A 19,366-nucleotide genomic window follows, 5' to 3' on the forward strand; every position below is an offset into this window, starting at 1 on the left:
TCTAGAATTTATTTATCCTTATAATTTGAAAGTTTTCCAAATATCTTATCCAAATCTCCCTTGCTGCAGATTAAGCCCATTACTTCTTGCTCTATTTTGAATGAACATGGAGAACAACTCAGCACCATCCTCTAACAGCTCTTAACATATCTGAAGACTTATCAAGTTCCCCTCAGTCTTCTTTTACAAAACTAAGCATGCCTCAGTTTTTGTAACCTTTTATCCCCTGGACTTTCTCCAATTTGTTCACATCTTTCCTGAAGTGTGGTGCCCAGAACAGAACACAATACTCCAGCTGAAACTTCATCAGTGCCATATAGAGCAAGACAGTTTCCTCCCATGTCTTACAGGATGATGCTCCTGTTAAAACACCCCAAAGGATATTAGCTTTTTCCATGATGGCAACACATTATATATTCAATTTACAATCCACTATAACCCCTAGATCCTCTTCTGCAGTTCTATTGCCTAGACCAGTGGTTCTCAACCTGCTGCCCAGCACACAGCTGCGGCCCATGTGACATCCTCAGGGCCATACAGGTAGTATTGGATGTGGCCCACATAACACATTGTGAGCCGCATATGCAGCCCACAATGGTATATAAGGTGAGAACCACTGGCCTAGACACTTATTCCACACTTTGTAGCTGTGCATCTGATTTTTCCTTCCTAAGGACTGGTCTACACTATAAAGTTAGTTTGACACAAGGCAGCTTACGTTGCCCTAACTTGTAAGCGTCTACACTAAAATGTTGCTCCCACCCATGTTACTCACCCGCTATGCCAACTCAATAACTCCCCCTCTACAAGAGGTATAGCACTTAGAACAACGGAGTTAAGTCAACGCGGTGTCAGTGTTGACACTATGTTACTTATGTCAACTTCAGTGATCTCCAGGAGATTTCCCACAATGCCCCACCATGACCTGTCTGGTTACCGTTTTGAACTCCGCTGCCCAGAGGCCAGGTACACACCCCACCACGCTAAAGCCCTGCAAATTTTTGAAATTCCATTTCCGGTTTGTTTGGCATGGAGAGCCCACCTAGCAACTCCCAGATGACCATACCAGCTCCATGCTGCAGACATGCTCCCTCTTGGAGTAACACAGAGGGTGATGGATCTCCTAGGTCTATAGGAAGAAGAGGCTGTGCAGGTACAACTCTGATCCAGCCATAGAAATGTCGATAGCTATGAGCAGATCACGTGGGGCATGGAGGAGAAGGGCTACAAGAGGGACCATCAGCAGTGCCACATGAAAGCCAAGGAACTGCTGAAGGTGTACCAGAAGGCAAGGGAGACTAACAGTTGCTGTGTTGCAGAACTGCAGACATGGCGCTATTACAAAGAGCTGCATTCCATCCTTGGCAGAGAGCCCACCATCACTCCAAAGATCCCCATGGATATTTCAAAGGAGCCAGAGTCACAGATCCCTGGAGTGAAAGTGAGGATGAACTGTTGGACAAAGAGAAGGAGGAGGAATAAGGGGGACCCAGTCGCAGAGCAAGCCAGGACCCCTTTTGCACTCCAGAACAGTCGAGCCAGTCCCTACAGTCCTGCATCAGGTTATCCCGTACTGGAGAAGGACCTCTTGTAAGTATGCAGTTTGTTTTGATATTGCAGGGACACATCTGTTTATATACTCTTTATTAATCATTCTAGAAATAGTGAAATACCAAAAAAGGTAAAGTTGCTATTTACTTCTCATTCCCTTGTTCAGTTAGGCAGAGGGGGCTCTGCAGAACAGTTTGTTTATGCACACCAGGATGTCCCACAAGTACTCAACAGAGATCCCGAGGAAATTTTCTGAAGGTAGTCTGCAATTCTCCGCCCAAGGTTTCTGGGGAGGATTGCCTTATTTCTTCCACTGCAGTAGGACACTCTCTCATGCCACTCACCAATTACTTCAGCAGGCACCACTGCAGCACATAGGCTAACAGCATATGGCTCTGGTTTGCAGCTGGACGCCTGCAGGAGCTGTTCCCTTTCAACTTCTTGTGACCCGTACATGCCTCGGGTAGCCCATCTAAAATGCCATGGTCAGGGCAGGCGGCAAAATGGAGAGCAGATTTTTCCAAACTGGTGGCTAACATTGCAGTTAGATTCACCAACCAGGCACAAACAGTGCTTCTGATTCCCTACACTGGTTATCAAGAAGCTAAAGCAAAAAAATACACAGTCTCCTTTATTGCACTTCAGTCTCTGGCTCCCAGTAAGCAATTAGGTCAGGTAAAAGTATTTCAGATATTTAAAATTCTATTCCCTTTACCAAAATGTTCTCCTGACCCCAAAGGGTCAGTCACATTACCAGACAAATGTAAGTTTGGATCTCACTCTAAATATCACGCTGCCAGCCAATCCTTTATAAAGAAAGAAAGAAAAATGAGGAGAAAAGTTAAATGCTCAAAGCAATCAGATATATATGGACTTTAAAGTCATACAGTATTAGATTCTCAGGAGAACTGTGGAGTTTGCAGGCTTGTACAGTCCCTCTGGTGCACATCCAGTACCTGGATGAGTCTCAGTCCTTTCTTTCACAGCTTCAGTTTCAGATGAGTTGATACAGAGGTCAGAAGCAGGAATGAAGACAATATGGATGTGGTGCAGCTGCCTTGTATGTTCCTTTGCCATGTGGCTTGTTCCAAACGTAGCCACACAGTATATGGTATGGAAAAGCCTCAAAGTCCCCTGTCCGTAGGGCATGTTCTTACATGTCCTGGTGATTCATAAGGTGTAGCTCTGGCTTCTCTCCCTGGTCTCATTGTACCTGTCAGTTCCCTTAATGGGCCATTAAGCAGGCTTAGTGCTGCTGCCATCCTGTCTGGAGTGTCACGCAGAAACACAGCACAAGATGAAATGCCAATATAGCATACATATTTAAAACTTAATAAAACACTGATACATAGATATAAATGTGCTTATCAATTTTAGTGAATTAACCTTTCCAACGGTACCTGACATTACAATAATTTGTACAAGATATGCAATTTTGCAATATTGATATTAAATATTATAAAATGATCCCTATATATCAGACAGCATCACACTTCCATTACCCTCAGGAATGAGATATCTGCTAAAATCACCACCACCTGTGGAAAACGGTGCCAGTATTCAGTTCAATTGCCCTATTGGCATATACTCACGCCTATGAGCTACATTCCTCCTACCCCCGTTACTGTCCAAACTCGCCCCCTCCCCTCCAGGCCATACCCACCATGGCTGGGACTGCCACCATGCTCTATGAATCCCAAGGAGAAGTGACAATATAGTAATTACAACTTCTGTGGATCAAGGGGAGTGAGTTCAATATACCAAGTTCCTATTTATATTGTGAATACACTCACACTAGTACCTCTGTGAATTGTATCTTTTGCAGCTCGAAATGTGGTCTTGAGGGTCTTTCCATCCACACCAGCGGAGTGTCTCAGTCAGATAAGGAGAAGAAGAAAGACGATGACGAGAGATGACATGTTCCAAGAGATCTTGCAAGCCTCTGGTGCTTCGGATTCCGAGCATAGGGCTTGGAAGATCACCCTCACGGAGAGAATGGAAAGAAACAGAGCGGAAAGGAGAAAAGCACAGGAAAAGGAAAGTGCTAGTGCTTCTTGTCATGCGGGCTGGCTTGAGAGGGGGGGCAGCTAGTATATTGTGTGACATCAGCATGGCAGAATCATAATAATCCATGTGGGATAGGCCATGTCAGGTGTGGTTAGGAAGGTTATGATATGCTAAGTAACAGAATATTACTTATGTTCATGTGTAATATGTGAAATGGAAGTTATAGATGTATTTGAGATATCTGTGTTTCAAATTGTCTGCCTGAGCAACACCCAAGATAGGATGGCTGCAGGACAATGGCCAGCGTAATGGCCCATTAAGGCCTTCCCAGGTACAGGGGGCCCAGAGAAAGAAGCCAGCATCACTAATGAGTCACCAGAACCTGCTTATGTGACTGGACCCCAGACACACCTGAAGAGTCACCAGGATTGGCCCATGTGACTCCGGACTCCATTTTAGCTCCTGCAAATTTCACAGGCCACATGGCCAAAAGACAAAGGGTATATAAGATCAAGCCAGAGAAACCATTTTGTCTTTGTTCCTGTTCTGACTGCAGACATACACCTATCTCTGGACCAATTCATCTTGCAACTGAACTGAAAGACTTAGACCCATCCAGGTACTGGATGTGAACCAGAGAGAACTACACAAGCCTGCAAATCCACATTTCTTCCAGAAACCTGAAATATATGGACTTCTAATCATTTGTATATCTGTGATTTACTTTAACCCTTTAACATTTCTCTCATGGTTTATTTCTTTCTTTTCACAATAAACCTTTAGTTTAGATACTAAAGGATTGGCTGCCAGCGTGGTAAGTTTAGATCCAAACTTATATTGATCTGGTGCTGTGGCTGACCCCTTGGAGTCAGAGGGAACCTTTTTAGTAAAGAGCATAGAGTTCTAGTAACTGGTCTCTTTACTGGACCTAGTGCTGATTTGGGAGCCTGGAGCTGAAATGCAATAAAGGGGGCTGTGGGCATTTGTGGACTGGCTTCTTGATATCCAGTGTGGGGAAATCAGAAGCAGTTCGTGGCTGGTTGGGAAGCCGGGCTTCAGTGTCACCCACCAGCGTGGGGAGAATCTGTTCTCCTTTTGCAGCCTGCCCTGACCTTGGCATTATCAGTTGGCTACCCTGGGCACGGACGGGTCACACTTCTCAAGCAGCTGGAGACTCTCACTGATCTTCAGGTTCAACACACCCGGGCTTGCCTCCCTCTGCAGCCCACAGAGAACTGCATTCTGGCACCTCCCTACACTCACCCCCTGTACACTCAATCTAATTCACTTGGCTTATTCCCTGTGTCTCCTTTTCCTACTCCTGGCCTCATGCCTTATATCATGCTACAAGATCTTCACTTAGAATGCTTCTTTTCCTCCTCCACTAAGCAGCATCCATTTTTTCCCCATACCTAACCTTACAATCCACTTTTTAAACCAATTTCTTCCCCAGTCTTACCAAGGATGTCCAGACCGTTCCTCTTTTAAATTGCATGAAATAAGCCACATGGCAGCAGCACAAACAAAAACAAAAAACAAAAAAACACCATACCTTTCGGAAGTTTGTTTTTATGAGAGGAAGAAAAAAATAACTTTTCCAATTAAGACATTTTAGTAAAATAGAATAGAATTGCCCAAACTGGAATTTGGCCAGGCCAGAGATAACATACCTAAATTTAATAAAGGTGAACTGGTATCTTAAATGACTACAGGTGATCAGGGCTTTGATTTCCAACTCATCTAAAACAAAGCACCCAAAGAAGCACAGTGTCCTCTACCACCAGGCTGGAGCACTAGCTCAATATTGACTTGGAAGGCATAAGCACTTTCCAAAGTACCTGAGTTTCCTTTTCTTAGTCTCCCATACAAGTGCTCTGACATTGCATGACTTATGTGATCTGACAAGATTACAGACCAAGATGTTATGAGGGCAACTGAAGTGAACAACAGATCTTAAAGATACTCTTTATTATGATAACAACACATATCAGAGATCCACATTGAAGCTCCGGTTTCCCACATTGCCTGATATCCTTTGCTATTGGCAGTATATAAAGATTCTTAGAAAAGTGCTTATGCTCTGGGAGCGGGAAAGGAGAGACGGGAGAAGAGAGCATGCCCTGGGAGTCAGAGGAAACAAACGAGATATACAAAGGAATTTCAGAATACAAAAAGGACACTTTGTTTTTTGTATTTTCAGAAAGCATTTCAAACATATGAAAGCAAATTCATAAGATAACAGATATTTGGGCTCTTGGGTAGCCTAACCATGACAATTTGAGAATTTCACCTAATTGTAATTCATTCTTTAGAAACTCTTTTTGGGCCAAACACATGGTATGTTTCCAGATTACAAACAATAATGCACTTTTCCCCATCTCGGAGTCTGGTTTGTTAAATAATGTTAAGTATTCTCAACCACAATAAAAAAAACCCCTGAAAGCAAGTATTTTAATGACAAAATGTATCTTTTCCCACACTATTCATGTTGCAAAGATTGTGAACTACAGTACCAGCAAGTTAAAAAACTGCAATTAGCTGGGTTTCCTCCAGCAAACAATGATAAAGGGGCTGTGCCAATTAGTCATCCCATTAACATTGTTGTTAATAATGGACTTTTAAGACACACAGACACTAGCAAAACCAGTAGGTTTAAACATGATTTAAACTCTTGCTGCCTAATGAATCCCAGTATTCTTCAAATAGTTCAGCCTCAACCATACGGTCTATGTCATAACATATATCAACAAACTTTTGGGCCAATACAGATCAAGGATACAGCCCAATTCAGTCACTTTAAAGTTTACATCTATCATAATGGCTGGACAAACCAAGTTAGAATTTCTATCATAATTGTACTTAAGTAGTTCTTGAGAGTGCACATGAGGACAAGTGACTATACAGCAACTCTTTTATTAAAGATTTTAATTAAGCAAACAGTGATTTCAGTTGTCTTTGTAATTATTACTTTGGATTTTATTACAGAACCAACTATTTACTGGAAGAGATGCAAATAGTAAATAGTGCTGTATTAACATGTTGCCAAACATTTAAAAAAAAATCAAGTACATTTGGTAACTCGTGTGTTTTATTTAACAGTATATTCCTCCATGATGCTGTACGCAAGTAAAGGCCTTTGGTGCAAACATTAAATATTCTTACCATGATTTTACAAGTACTCAGAAATAAACTATATATGCAAATGTGTATTTCAAAATTAGGTACTACATTTGCTTTTGCATCCATAGAAATGGATTTATGCAACAACATCCACTTCTATGTTCAGAAGCAAAAGTTCAACTTGCTCTCGGGTGTTAATTTGTTCCTAAGGGGTATATTCTAAAGCAAAAGTTGGTATGACATTAGCACCAAAGGAAAGTTGAACAGCTAGATCTCTGTGAATTTAGCTGAGAACAAATACTCCCAAAGCTGCTGAAATATCTGTAGCCAAGTTACTACATTCACACAAGGGTCAAGTGTGGGGGCCCTGGATCACTGAGTGGGGCATTATCACAAGTTTAAAAAAGTCAAAAATATACTAAAATATTTTTCAACTGAATCCAACTTATTTAAATAAAAAAAGATTTTCCTGAAATTTAGTCCATTTACTCAATCTAATCACTTCCATCAACCGCTTTTGTTTATGAATACTATGTAATTGTACAATTGAAGTAATAAATATTCCTTTCTCCCATCTTAAATGAACTAGTTTGGCTACTTATCATAGGTGCCTGTACACCTAAGCCTGGGAAATAAGCAGGAGGAATTGGAAGTCCTGGCACACTCAAGGAACTATGATGTGATTGGAATAACTGAGACCGTGGGGTAACTCACACAACTGGAGCACTGTCATGGATGGGTATAAACTGTTCAGGAAGGACAGGCGGGGGAGAAAAGATGGAGGAGTTGCACTGTATGTAAGAGAGCACTATGATTGCTCTGAGTTCCAGTATGAAACTGGAGAAAAGCCTGTTGAGAGTCTCTGGGTTAAGTTTAGAGGCGAGAGCAACAAGGATGATATTGTGGTGGGCATCTGTTATAGACCACCAGACCGGGAGGATGAAGTAGAGGAGGCTTTCTTCAGACAACTAGCAAAAGTTTCCAGGTAACAGGACCTGGTTCTCATGGGGGACATTAATCACCCTGACATCTGCTGGGAGGGCAACAACAGCAGAGCACAGACAATCCAGGAAGTTTTTGGAGAGTGCTGTGGACAACTTCCTGGTGCAAGCACTGGAGGAACCTACTAGGGGCCATGCTCCTCTTGACCTGCTGCTCACAAAACACGGAAGAATTGGTATGGGAAATAGAAATGGGTAGTAATCTGGGCAGCAGTGACCATGAGATGGTGGAGTTCAGGATCCTGACAAAAAGGAAGAAAGGGGAAAAGCAAAATATGGATCCTGGACTTCAGAAAAGCAGACAGACTCCCTCAAGGAGCTGATGGGCAGGATGCCCTGGGAGGCTAATATGAGGGTGAAAGGAGTCCAAGAGAGCTGGCTTATTTTAAAGAAACCTAACTGAGGACACAGGAACAAACCATCCCGATGTGCAGAAAGAATAGCAAATGTGGCAGGCAACCAGCTTGGCTTCACAAAGAAGTCTTTGGTGAGCTTAAACACAAAAAGTAAGTTTATAAGAAGTGGAAGCTTGCTCAGATGACCAGGGAGGAGTATAAAAATGCTGCTTGAGCAAGAAGAAATCAGGCCAAAGCACAATTGGAATTGCAGCTAGCAAGGGACGTGAAGGGTAACAAGAAGGGTTTCTACAGGTATGTTAGCAACAAGAAGGTGTTTGGGGAAAGTGTGGGCCCCTTACAAAATGGGGAAGGCAACCTAGTGACAGATGATGTGGAAAAAGCCAAAGTAGTTAATCCTTTTTTGCCTCGGTCTTCACAGACAAGGTCAGCTCCCAGACTATTGCCCTGGGAAGCACAGAATGGGGAGGAGGTGATCAGCCCTCAGTGCTGAAAGAACAAGTTCAGGACTATTTAAGAAAGGTTGGACATGCTCTGTGGATGTAGGGAAGGCGGTAGATGTGATATACCTTGACTTTAGCAAAGCTTTTGATACTGTCTCACACAGTATTCTTATCAGCAAGTTAAAGAAGTATGGGTTGGATGAATGGACTATAAAATGGATAGAGAACTGGCTAGAGTATAGGGCTCAAAGTAGTGATCAATGGCTCCATGTCTAGCTGGCAACCGGTGATCAACGGCTCGATGTCTAGTGCCCCAGGGGTCGGTCCTGGGGCTGGTTTTGTTCAACATCTTTATTAATGATCTGGAGGATGGGATGGATTGCACCCTCAGCAAGTTTGCAGACGACACTAAGCTGGGGGGAGTGGTAGATACCCTGGAGGGTAGGGATAGGATACAGAGTGACCTAAACAAACTGGAGGATTGGGCCAAAAGAAATCTAATGAGGTTCAACAAGGACAAGTGCAGAGTCAGAAGAATCCCATGCATTGCGACAGACTGGGGACTGACTGGCTAGGCAGCAGTTCTGCAGAAAAGGACCTGGGGGTTACAGTGCACAAGAAGCTGGATATGAGTCAACAGTGTGCCCTTATTGCCAAGAAAGCTAACGGCATATTGGGCTGCATTAGTAGGAGTACTGCTAACAGATTGAGGGAAGTGATTATTTCCCTCTATTCGGCACTGGTGAGGCCACATTTGGAGGATTGTGTCCAGTTTTGGGCCCCCCCACTACAGGAAGCTTGTGGACAAATTGGAGAGTGTCCAGCAGAGGGCAACGAAAATGATTAGGGGACTTGAGCACATGATTTATGAGGAGAGGCTGAGGGTACTAGGCTTGTTTAGTCTGCAGAGGAAAAGATTGAGGGGGGATTTGATAGAAGCCTTTAACTACCTGAAAGGGGATTCCAGGGAGATGGAACTAGGCTGTTCCCAATGGTAGTATATGACAAAACTAAAAGCAATGGTCTCAAGTTGCAGTGGGGGAGGTCTAGGTTGGATTTCTAGGTTGGAGGTCTAGGTGGTGAAACACTGGAATGGGTTACCTAGGGAGATGGTGGAATCTCCATTCTTAGAGGCTTTTAAAGTATGGCTGGCTGGAATGATTTAGGTTGGGGTTGGTCCTGCTTGGAGCAGAGGGTTGGACTAGATGACCTCCTGAGGTCCCTTCCAACCCTAATCTTCTATGATTTTTTAATCATTGCTATGCTGGCTCTGCCTACAAATTAATAGTAGCAACAAAAGTGCAGAAATTTCAGAGCAGTAACTAAAACATGGTTTTACATTAAACACAAAAATAATGACCAAAAATACAAGAGAAAAGGAAAAAGCAAAAAGAGGAACAATAAAAGTAATAAAGATGAAGCAAGATTAAAAGTACCTAAAAAAAAATTCAAGAAAAAGAATATTTAATTTGGAGACTGACAACAGTAAACCGATCCAGAAAGCTACCTCAAAGGAAACAACCTATGAGCTTATTAATCTTTTTGCTATAATTCTCACCATCATACATTCTAAGGTAAGAGCATCTCAAGTGTGAGTGTAAAATTGTACTATCCAATCAAACTGTTGGTTTACAGTAAATATTTTAAGAACATTTCCTTACTGCAGATAGAAGACATTCAGATCTCTGGTCTTTAGGCTGCAGAAAATTGATGTTATACATACACTATACCAGTGGTTCCCAACCTTTTTGGCTCAAGGGCCATAGATATCATTTTTACAACACTGAAGGGCTACCAGTCTCCACCTGCTGGTGGAGGAGGCTGCCTCCTTCCTTGCTGATCTCCCCTCCTCCTGGCAGCAGCAGGGAAACTGCACCCATCTTGTAGCCCCATCTGCTCCATCTGGGTCCCTAGACAGTGGCTCCCTTCTGCAGCCACTGCCAGGGGGACAGGAGATCAGTGCTTCCCTCCCTCTGGCTCCAGCAGGGACCCCAGTGCCTAGGGATCCAGGCAGAGCACTTTGCCATGCTCCCTGGTACAGCTAGTGGGAGAGGAGCACTGATCTCACATCCCCTTGGCTGCAGCGAAGAGCCTGCACCGGTCTTGTAGCCCCGTGGCAATGTGCTCTGCCGGGGTCCTTAGGCAGCGGCTCCCTATGCAGCCACCGGGAGGGGAGTGGTGGGCCACTTTGAAAGCCCCTGCAGGACACTTATGGCCCACGGGCTGGGAACCACTGCACTATACTTCGAGGATTGCTTGTATTTTCTATTGTCTAGGTTTCTAAGAACCTAAGTAACTTCTGAAAGTCAGTGAACAAAAAAAACTAGCCACTAGGATACTAAAAATCCACTTATTTTGCCTGCAGAGTGAACTTAGAAGAGAACACACCGATTCTCTGAACCTGTACATTAGAATGTATTCAATTTTTAAATATTTTCAAATGTCCAATAAAGCTTCCCTGAAGGTTCTCAAATACCACTCTTACTGTAAATTTGATTTTAAGTTAAAAAATTTTTTCTTCATCTTTGCACACTCATAGATAAGTTTTTGCAATAGTAATTGCAATAGTTGCACAGGTTTAAAACAGGACAAGATTTTTAAAACTACCCTTTTTAGCCTGCACACAGAAAACTCAACAATTTTGGTTAAAATATATATACATAAAACACTTTTTTGTGTATTTTCCTGCACTATATATTAGTCAACACCCAGAACACGGCTGATACTTTCTTTGAGCAACAGCAGATGCATACCCTTTGAATGTAGGTATAAAATACCATGCTTAGAAGTAAGTAGCTCCCGTGGCACCTGACTAGATGAATTCCCATAGCTTTGTATTTTTAAGACAAGCATAGTCATTTGCTATATGCACCACGTAGCAAAATAAAATCAAAATTTTTACTCACTGGGTCTTTAATTTGAGAGGCAACTATGTAAAAATGGCACCGTGTTACTATGCTCCCTGTGAGGATTTGAAGCCATATCTGCTTAAGTACTTGCTTTACTAACAAAAGCAAGTTTCCATTAATTTTTACCTATTAGCCCTGCAGAGTCAAAGATACAGCAGAGTAAGTTAGAATTCTGTTCAAGCTTGGGCATCCTGTTAACCTTGTTCCAACTGTGGGATCTTTAGCATAAATACTATATGATCATAAAAGAACTCAATTTGACTTTGCAGATCTGGTAGTTAGTGATTTTCAGATCATATTTACTCTCTCTAAGTAAGAAATGATCTCAAACATCACTTTCTAGTCTAACAACCTTCATTTAAACTATTTTACCTTTATTTACTACACTACTACTCTAGGTTTGCTGCCACAATACTAACCAACCAAGGACTGAGGAAACTCCTTATAAAGTCAATTTAATTCACTCTTAATAGAATACAAGACCACTGCTTCTCCCTATCGCACAAGGCCCAAGTTCACTGCCACTGCAGAACTCTAAGCTGTTTTACTTACCCTATTACCTTTAGGATACCTGTTATTTATTTTTATTACACATATCCAGATTCTGGGGGCCTTCTTGAAGTTCTCATTTGATAGCACAGATTTAAAGTCACTGAAATATATCCTCCTCTCCCCCACCCGATAGTGTGTATTAAGAGCATAGTCATGGTAACTCAAAAGGACACACATCAAGGGTGATTAGGAAAAAATACTTACGACAGGGGATAAGAGAAGTAGAAGCTTTACATCTTTATTACTGGGGCACCATATTTATGGTCCACTCCCAGAAAGTTCCATTCCTTTTGTCAGGCAGTAACTACACTTAGGTCATGACCACAAATGCAGATTGTGTTATGCCTGAAAACAATTTTTCCAGCCAACAAAAGTCAGTCTCTCCCTCACTCAGGGATCCAGTAGGGATCTACTAATTTCTAGACCCTGCCCAGTAACTAACAAAAAAAATTATCTCCAGGTCAGTGTTATATGGGTCTAATTCTAATTCAAGTTCTACTGGAAGATCTCCCTTAACTCTAGGCCATGAGGGTAAACAAAAATGTAAAGCAGGAACCAGCCTTTGTTTTCACAGTTTGAAAATGAAAATGCTCAAATCTCTATGGCTTATACCACAGCAACCCCTGCTGGTCAACCAAGGAACAAATGAATAGCTACCAATTAAAGTATCTGGGGGAAAATAGCATGGGTGTTGAAAGAAACCATGCGCGCACACAAAAAATTTTTTACCATTTTTATATTCCATCTTAAAGAATGGAAACTATTGATACCATATAGCTTTAGCTATATCTTATATAGATATGTAGCAAGAAAACTTCAGTTACCTAAACAGAACTATTACACTCGTCTACCTTTTGCAACACCAGTTGCATGCAGAAGTCAAGGTGCAGTTACATATAATTTTAAATGTGCCACCTCTTATTTTAAGCCTTTTGAAGTGGCCTGTTTTGGAGCAAGTAAAACTTCTAAAAAGCTGCAACTGTGTAAACTAGCTGTCTGTACAATATTTGCATAGCCACAAAAGTACCCATTTTAAAAACACGTTTTGAAATTTTAATGGATAAAAACCTGGGGGCAAAACCTAATGTACCTCTTTTTTTAAGAGATATGTTATAATGAACGTAAGATTTACGTACTGGACTGTGAGGTATATGGTACATTACCAGTGGCAATTTTGTGAATGTATAATAGTGAAAACTGTAAAATAATTTCAATACAAAGTTACGCCAGTTTGTGAGATCTGCTTGATATTATCCCATTTAAACTTGAATTTTTACATAACTTTTTTATCAAGTTTTTCCATAAACAGTCAGAAGACTGCCAAGATCACGAACATCCTCTTACCTCCCCCCATTAGACATTTCATCCATCGAGAAATAAAATACATGAAATACATCTCATGAAATACATGAGATACTACTGTTCACAAACAAATTAAGTTTACAACTAGGATAGAAGTGTACCAAAAAAACCCAAATACAGATGTCAATATGAGGCACTAGAGAACATTTGTCTAATGGGAGAACCTAACTTCAGCTCATAACCTTAGTAGTAACTATAGCTAGAATTTGGATGAATTTGCACATAGAAATAATGCATACCTGTAAGTACATACATTTTCTTAATTGTCTGCTAGAAACACTTAAAAGTACTAAATTTATTTATAGATGTATTTTATCTTAATGTGCAAGGGTGAACAAGTCAATGCACAATCTAGTAGTCCAGCAGGCAACCCATAACCAACTTTAGTATGTTCGCATTTATCAAATAGACAGAAATATGGTAAACAGACTACTATAATGCCTTTCCACCTCTTTTCATTAAACAACCCCCAAGCCTGAAGACAACATCTTTATGTAGCACAGTGATACTCAGACTGAGGCTCACGAGCCATAATTGTGTCTTTAATATGTCTCCTGTGGGTCTTTGTAGCACACAATATTAAAACACTGCATTGAATAATAACTTAGATTGGTTAATAATTAATCAGGATGCTTTTACTATGTTATTCACCAATTGTAGCTGATAAAATAACACTTGGTCAGTCATTTTGCTGTGAATTAATATATACACATATACATATAAACACTAAATATTTCCCGTCATGCTGTTTAAATATGAATATATAGTACTATAGTAAATGAAACAATGAATTCACACAACTATGGCTCTTTTGGGTAATGCTGATAACCAGTTTGGCTCTTGAACCACTGAGGTTTGAGTATCATGGATGTAGCAGTTTGTATTTTAACATTCTTCCCAACCACAAGAATATGAATTTGGTTAATACTGCATCATGTCAGAGGTGAACAATCTAGCTGTCTGTAAGCTCTAGGGCAGTGTTTCTTAACCTGGGGTTTTAGAGGGGTCGCAAGTGCAGAGCTGGTATTGGGGGTGGCAAGAAAGGCAATTGCCTGGAGCCACGGGGGTGCCATGAAACTAAGTTACATGCCTCAGCCCCGTGGGGGTGGGACTCAGGCTTCAGGGGTACAGTAGTTTGGAAAGGTTAAGAACCACTGCTCTAGGGAATCAACACAAGACAGGTTCTGTCTACTACCTATTACATCATAACCTCAGCATTTCATCAACTGGACTTCTGATAGCGATTTAGTGGTAATTAAAAAGATAGAAGAATTTTTTTTTACCCTGTTAAAATTGTGTTCACGTGACTCTTCAAGCTCTCCATTACTGGTCACAGGAATTTCTGCTGCTGAATTTTTGGGAGACTCTTGAGCCATTGCAAACTCCTACAGTGTAGAAAGAAACAGGTTAGCATTTGCCGAGACACCACAATGATTGGCACATTATAAAAGTGCTAGATAGGATATTTAACAATTGATTTTACATACCAGCTGCTGATACAAAATAGTACTCTAATTCTAACATTTCATTGATACACTAAATCTCCATTCAGTCAATATTTTAATCACACAAAAATGAAGTCACTGCATGATGCACAACTTGAAAAGTATCATCTCACACAGTTCCATGATTTAAGAAGACAATAGAAAAGTTAGGACCTGACCCACATCAGTGTTTGATAATTAAATAATCTCATTTAGCTTATCTATACATCCAGGTCAGAATCAGAGAGGTAGAATTAAATTTATAAGGCCCTAAAGAAATAAACTTTTTATACTTTTAAATATGTGTACACAGAGGCTGATGGTACATATATATTTCAGAGTACTTAACAATGAAATGAGCCAGGCTTGAAAAACCCCCACTCATCATGGCAAACAGCAAGTACTTCCTGGTGAGTGAAATGGCTTTAATCATCAGCTGCTGCAGAATTTAAGCTCTCATTTTTAAACAAGTTATGATTCTAGCCCTTATGTTGCAATGGGAAGCAAATTATACCCATGAAGCGTACACAGTGTTTCTGTTGCTGTTCATGGCTCTGCCTGAAGCAGCAGAATCAAATTAATAATCAATATTCCTGCTATGCAGAAGATAGGCAAGAGTGAAATTCAAGAATCACTTCTACTTCACACTACTGTTGCTTGGTAAAGCTATAAGGAATAGCAGACAGTTACTGGAGCCATTTACGTGGAAGGAAGACCCAAAGAAAAGAGGCTAAGGAACAGATTATTGAGTTAATTTTTCCCATTCCCACCACTGCAGTTAAACAGTTATGAAGAGACAAGACAAAAAGCATCTAATCTGTTCCAATAGCTGGGGAAAGGAAGATTGAACATTTGAGACAACAAATTAAGCCTTCAAATAGGGTTAAAAGACAGCATCTCTCCTGCCCCAACACAGAAAATTTGGTGTAGTACAAAGATTTTACTGACACTTATTTGGGATGGCCTGCATAATTCATACTAATAAAACTGTTATGCATATTTTCCCTCTTCCACCATTGTTTCAATTGTGTTGCTGACATAGGATATACCTGTTTCAACAAGGAATGTTTCATTTACAACTTGATACTCTCCCTAGACTCAGATAACTCTTCATCCATTTTCTAACCAAGCACTTAACGTGTATGTGTCTCAAGTATAGACTTGAATCTGTATGTTTCTTCCATCAGCAGATGATTTTCACAACCAAATGATTTTCACAACCAAATTAATGTTACATGAATTACAGCTGTTCACTTAAAAACAAGAAAATCACAGAGAATAGTAAAGATTTTTCACTCCACTCAGTCTTTTGAAGAAAAGAACAAAATTTAATCTTATTGAAAAGCAAGACAGTGAAATGTGAAAGAGTAAAATGAAGTGTCCTTCCTCAGCAAGCCATACGCACGCTGCCTCTTCAGTATTCCCAACCTCTGCTCTACTGGTCGAATGGGATAGGAACAAGGAATAAATCTTAAGCTTTCCATGTGGATCAGGGAGTCCACTGCATGAGTCACAAAGCTAGAAGGCTAGCCATTAAGGATGGAAACATTTGCAACGGTCCTTAAATTGAGTTAAAAATGTGCAAAGGATTGCTCAGTATGAAGTGCTCTGCTTTTGCAGTAAAATATACAGGATTTTGTGTGATATCTGTAAAATTTGGTTTAGCAGCACCAATTTGCTTTAATAATCTTATACTTTTGAAAGACTCTTCACATCTTACATTGCGATCAAGCTGTAAGTATAAGAACAGGATAAGGGTGTGGAGGCAAACAAAAGAGGCCCTAAACCCTAATGAAGTGTTGCTTTCAAGTACATAGAGGGGGTGGCGGCAGGAAAAGAGAAAAGAATATTTACTGATTCTTAGCACTCTTGCTTACAGACTATGATCTTCCTTTCTTTTTGGCAAGTTATAGTACATACTGCAAGCAGGTGTACAGGTGCAAGAAAATCTGAAGTTTTATATTCTAATCTCATTCTCCATTTAACCCACAAAGAATCAATGAATTTCTGTATTAACTGTTTCTTAGCAGCAGTGAAATCAAACTGCAACTGTAAAGCATGTGCTCTTTACAAAGCTTCCCTAAGATAAAAAGGCTAAGATATCAGTCTGGCTTTTGTAACCACTCTCTTAAAAGCATTTAAAAACAAGTAAGGAAGAGTGGATTACCGATGATTTAAATCAATTATGCATTCAGAAACACCAACTGAAAGCAGTACGCTACTGTCCAAAACAAATTAAAGTTGATTTTTGTGTTTGTTTGTTAAAGAAGTATTGTGTTAAAGAAAAATATTCAGAAACATCCATGGAAACACAGACTAAAGTTTTTTGTTTGTGAATATTTCAGACTTACTTTGTTGTATTTCCATTAGGGCTCTTTGGGCTGAGGGAAAGGAAGGGAGACAATTTCCACCATCACCTCAAAACATTAGTTAAGGTGTTGGCGTTTTTCCTCCAAATTAGTTCAAATAAATCCATTTCGAAACCTTTGAGATCCAAATAGCAAAGGGTATCTATAAATCCTTGAATTGGGATAGTCTAAAGGCTAACACCAGAAATACATGGGTATTGAATAGCAGCTGTTCTATTCTTCTGAGCACTGGAACTGGTTATGTTAATAAAACAAAGGTTTAAGCAAAAACAAAAAAAAATTAGGTGAATATCTTTCAGAAATCTATAAATATGGTAGTGATCATCAAATTTACATCAGCAAAACAAAGCTTTTTCTGTCAAGATTATGAAATAGACTCAATTTGTTAAGCAACATACTGCAAAAACCAAAATAAAGGTATTGAGCACATTGCTTATTATTTACTCTCAGTCTCAAAGATACAACATAAGTTATTTTAGTTGATTGTGTAAAGGATCAATAAAGCAAACTGTGAAATTATATATTTTTAACCAAGTGAATTATGAAGTGTAAGGGTGCTCTGCCACAACCCCTCCTCTTCAGCCACCCTCTAGCTCACAAATGACTTTAAGACCATCTGTTTTAGCAGTCAGCAGTGCAGTTTATTTACAGTGCGTTTATGAAGGTGGTGATTGCATACAGTGCTTAACTAGGGCTAGCAGCCCCAGGGGATTCTCTGCTCCCTAGGAGAGGAGTAGAGCCTCTTCACTCCCCTGGGCCCCTCCCTTTTCTTCTTCTGGCCAGCATATAAACCCTATTTAGTCAGCCTGGCAGCTGCCTCCTATGTGATAATCAGGCACAAGCAACCACTCAGCCCAGTTAGGCAGACAGTTGTCTCCCATTCCCTAATCAGGTAAAGGTCCTCCTAACTAGCTCTAATGCCCCTTAGTTAGCTGGGACTGGCGTGATAGAGGGCTGGCTAGGGAAGGTTACCACCCGGCACTCTGTCACGAAGTATAACCAAAAATATCCCCTAACTTAAAAATGTTTGGATTTTAGGTTCAGATAACCAACTAGGGAAATCAGTGCATCACCAAAGCAAAACATCATTATCTCCCTGTTCCACTTCAGCTGATCACCCATGAAGAGTCGTATGGCGCTCGTTTCCACCTGCTAGAGTCGCATCAAAAGCTAAGAAATGAACCAAATGCTTTCCCAACATTTTTCCAGATAAACAATTACTGTGGTTGTTACAAGTATGTTATTTAATTCTCAATGGGAGGGAGAGATGGTCCATACAATGATGAATGGTAGGAGGATCTGTGCCACAAAAACAGTCTCTATTAAGATGTGGTGCATATGATGAACAAGTTTAAGAATTCCTGTCCCACATGAAATCTTTGTGGCCAGTTAAAGAGTATGTTAGTCTAGTACTATCAAGATTAGGCAAATATCCACCCATAAATTACACACTTTAAATTGCTATACAAAACCATCCATCTTTTAACAGTAATGAGATGGAAATGAGATTACAATATATTTCACTATCTGAAGGTGCCTTATCTAACATATACACATTTCTACTAAGCAATGTACAAGCATATTGTCTCCTTCCTTAGGAGGTGCATGCATAGGGAGCACAAATGCATTTTATCCTGCCTTGCTAGGATACTAGAAGTCCAGTAATTTTTGTCCTAATTCTGCTGGGATTTTGTTTTTTGTTTTTTAATTGATTTAACTGCCAGAGTTACTCAGAGGCCCATACACAAAACAGTGCAGGTCTCAGAGCACAAGCCCAGCTTGTGGAAACAATTCTGTTTTTAAGCAGGAGAGAATTGCTTCCTGTTTTGTTATATCTGATGTGCATGTGCTGTTTTAAATATTTGATGTTATGAATCCTTTAACCCTTTTTCAGCACCATCTTTCTACTTACCCTGGTTATATGCTTAACTATAATTTGTTAATTTATCTTTTCCTACTCTGAAGAAGTGTCACTCTCCATTTTGTAATAAATATACACAAGGTAGCAGAATTAAAATTGCACATTCCCTGTTTTGGATAGGTATAACCAAGATGCTCTTTAAAAAATTATCAGAGCACTGAAAATATTTAGTGTCCCAGATGCAATATCCTGTACTGTCGCAAGTGTGCTTCAGAAATCTGAAGCAAAAGGGTACAGGAATGCTATGGAGACACAAAGATACTCTATGACAGGCACCTTAGAAATACTTAA

The 19,366-nt window shown here is 40.4% G+C and overlaps 1 protein-coding gene across 4 annotated transcripts in view; it reads right to left on the reverse strand.

Annotated features, from left to right (window-relative positions):
• ARFIP1 (ADP ribosylation factor interacting protein 1) overlaps nt 1–19,366 on the reverse strand; it is an 80,951-nt gene that overhangs the window by 43,310 nt on the left and 18,275 nt on the right. For all 4 annotated transcript variants that reach the window (XM_067551885.1, XM_067551886.1, XM_067551884.1 and 1 more), the window contains one exon: nt 14,585–14,686. In XM_067551885.1, coding sequence (XP_067407986.1) covers nt 14,585–14,677 — 93 coding nt within the window. In that variant the 5' untranslated portion in view covers nt 14,678–14,686. The remainder of the gene's footprint in view (nt 1–14,584; nt 14,687–19,366) is intronic.

Source organism: Emydura macquarii, unplaced genomic scaffold, assembly GCF_026122565.2.
Source record: "Emydura macquarii macquarii isolate MOO-44397 ecotype Brisbane River unplaced genomic scaffold, CSIRO-AGI_Emac_v2 contig_1363, whole genome shotgun sequence".
NCBI classification, from domain to species: domain Eukaryota; kingdom Metazoa; phylum Chordata; order Testudines; family Chelidae; genus Emydura; species Emydura macquarii.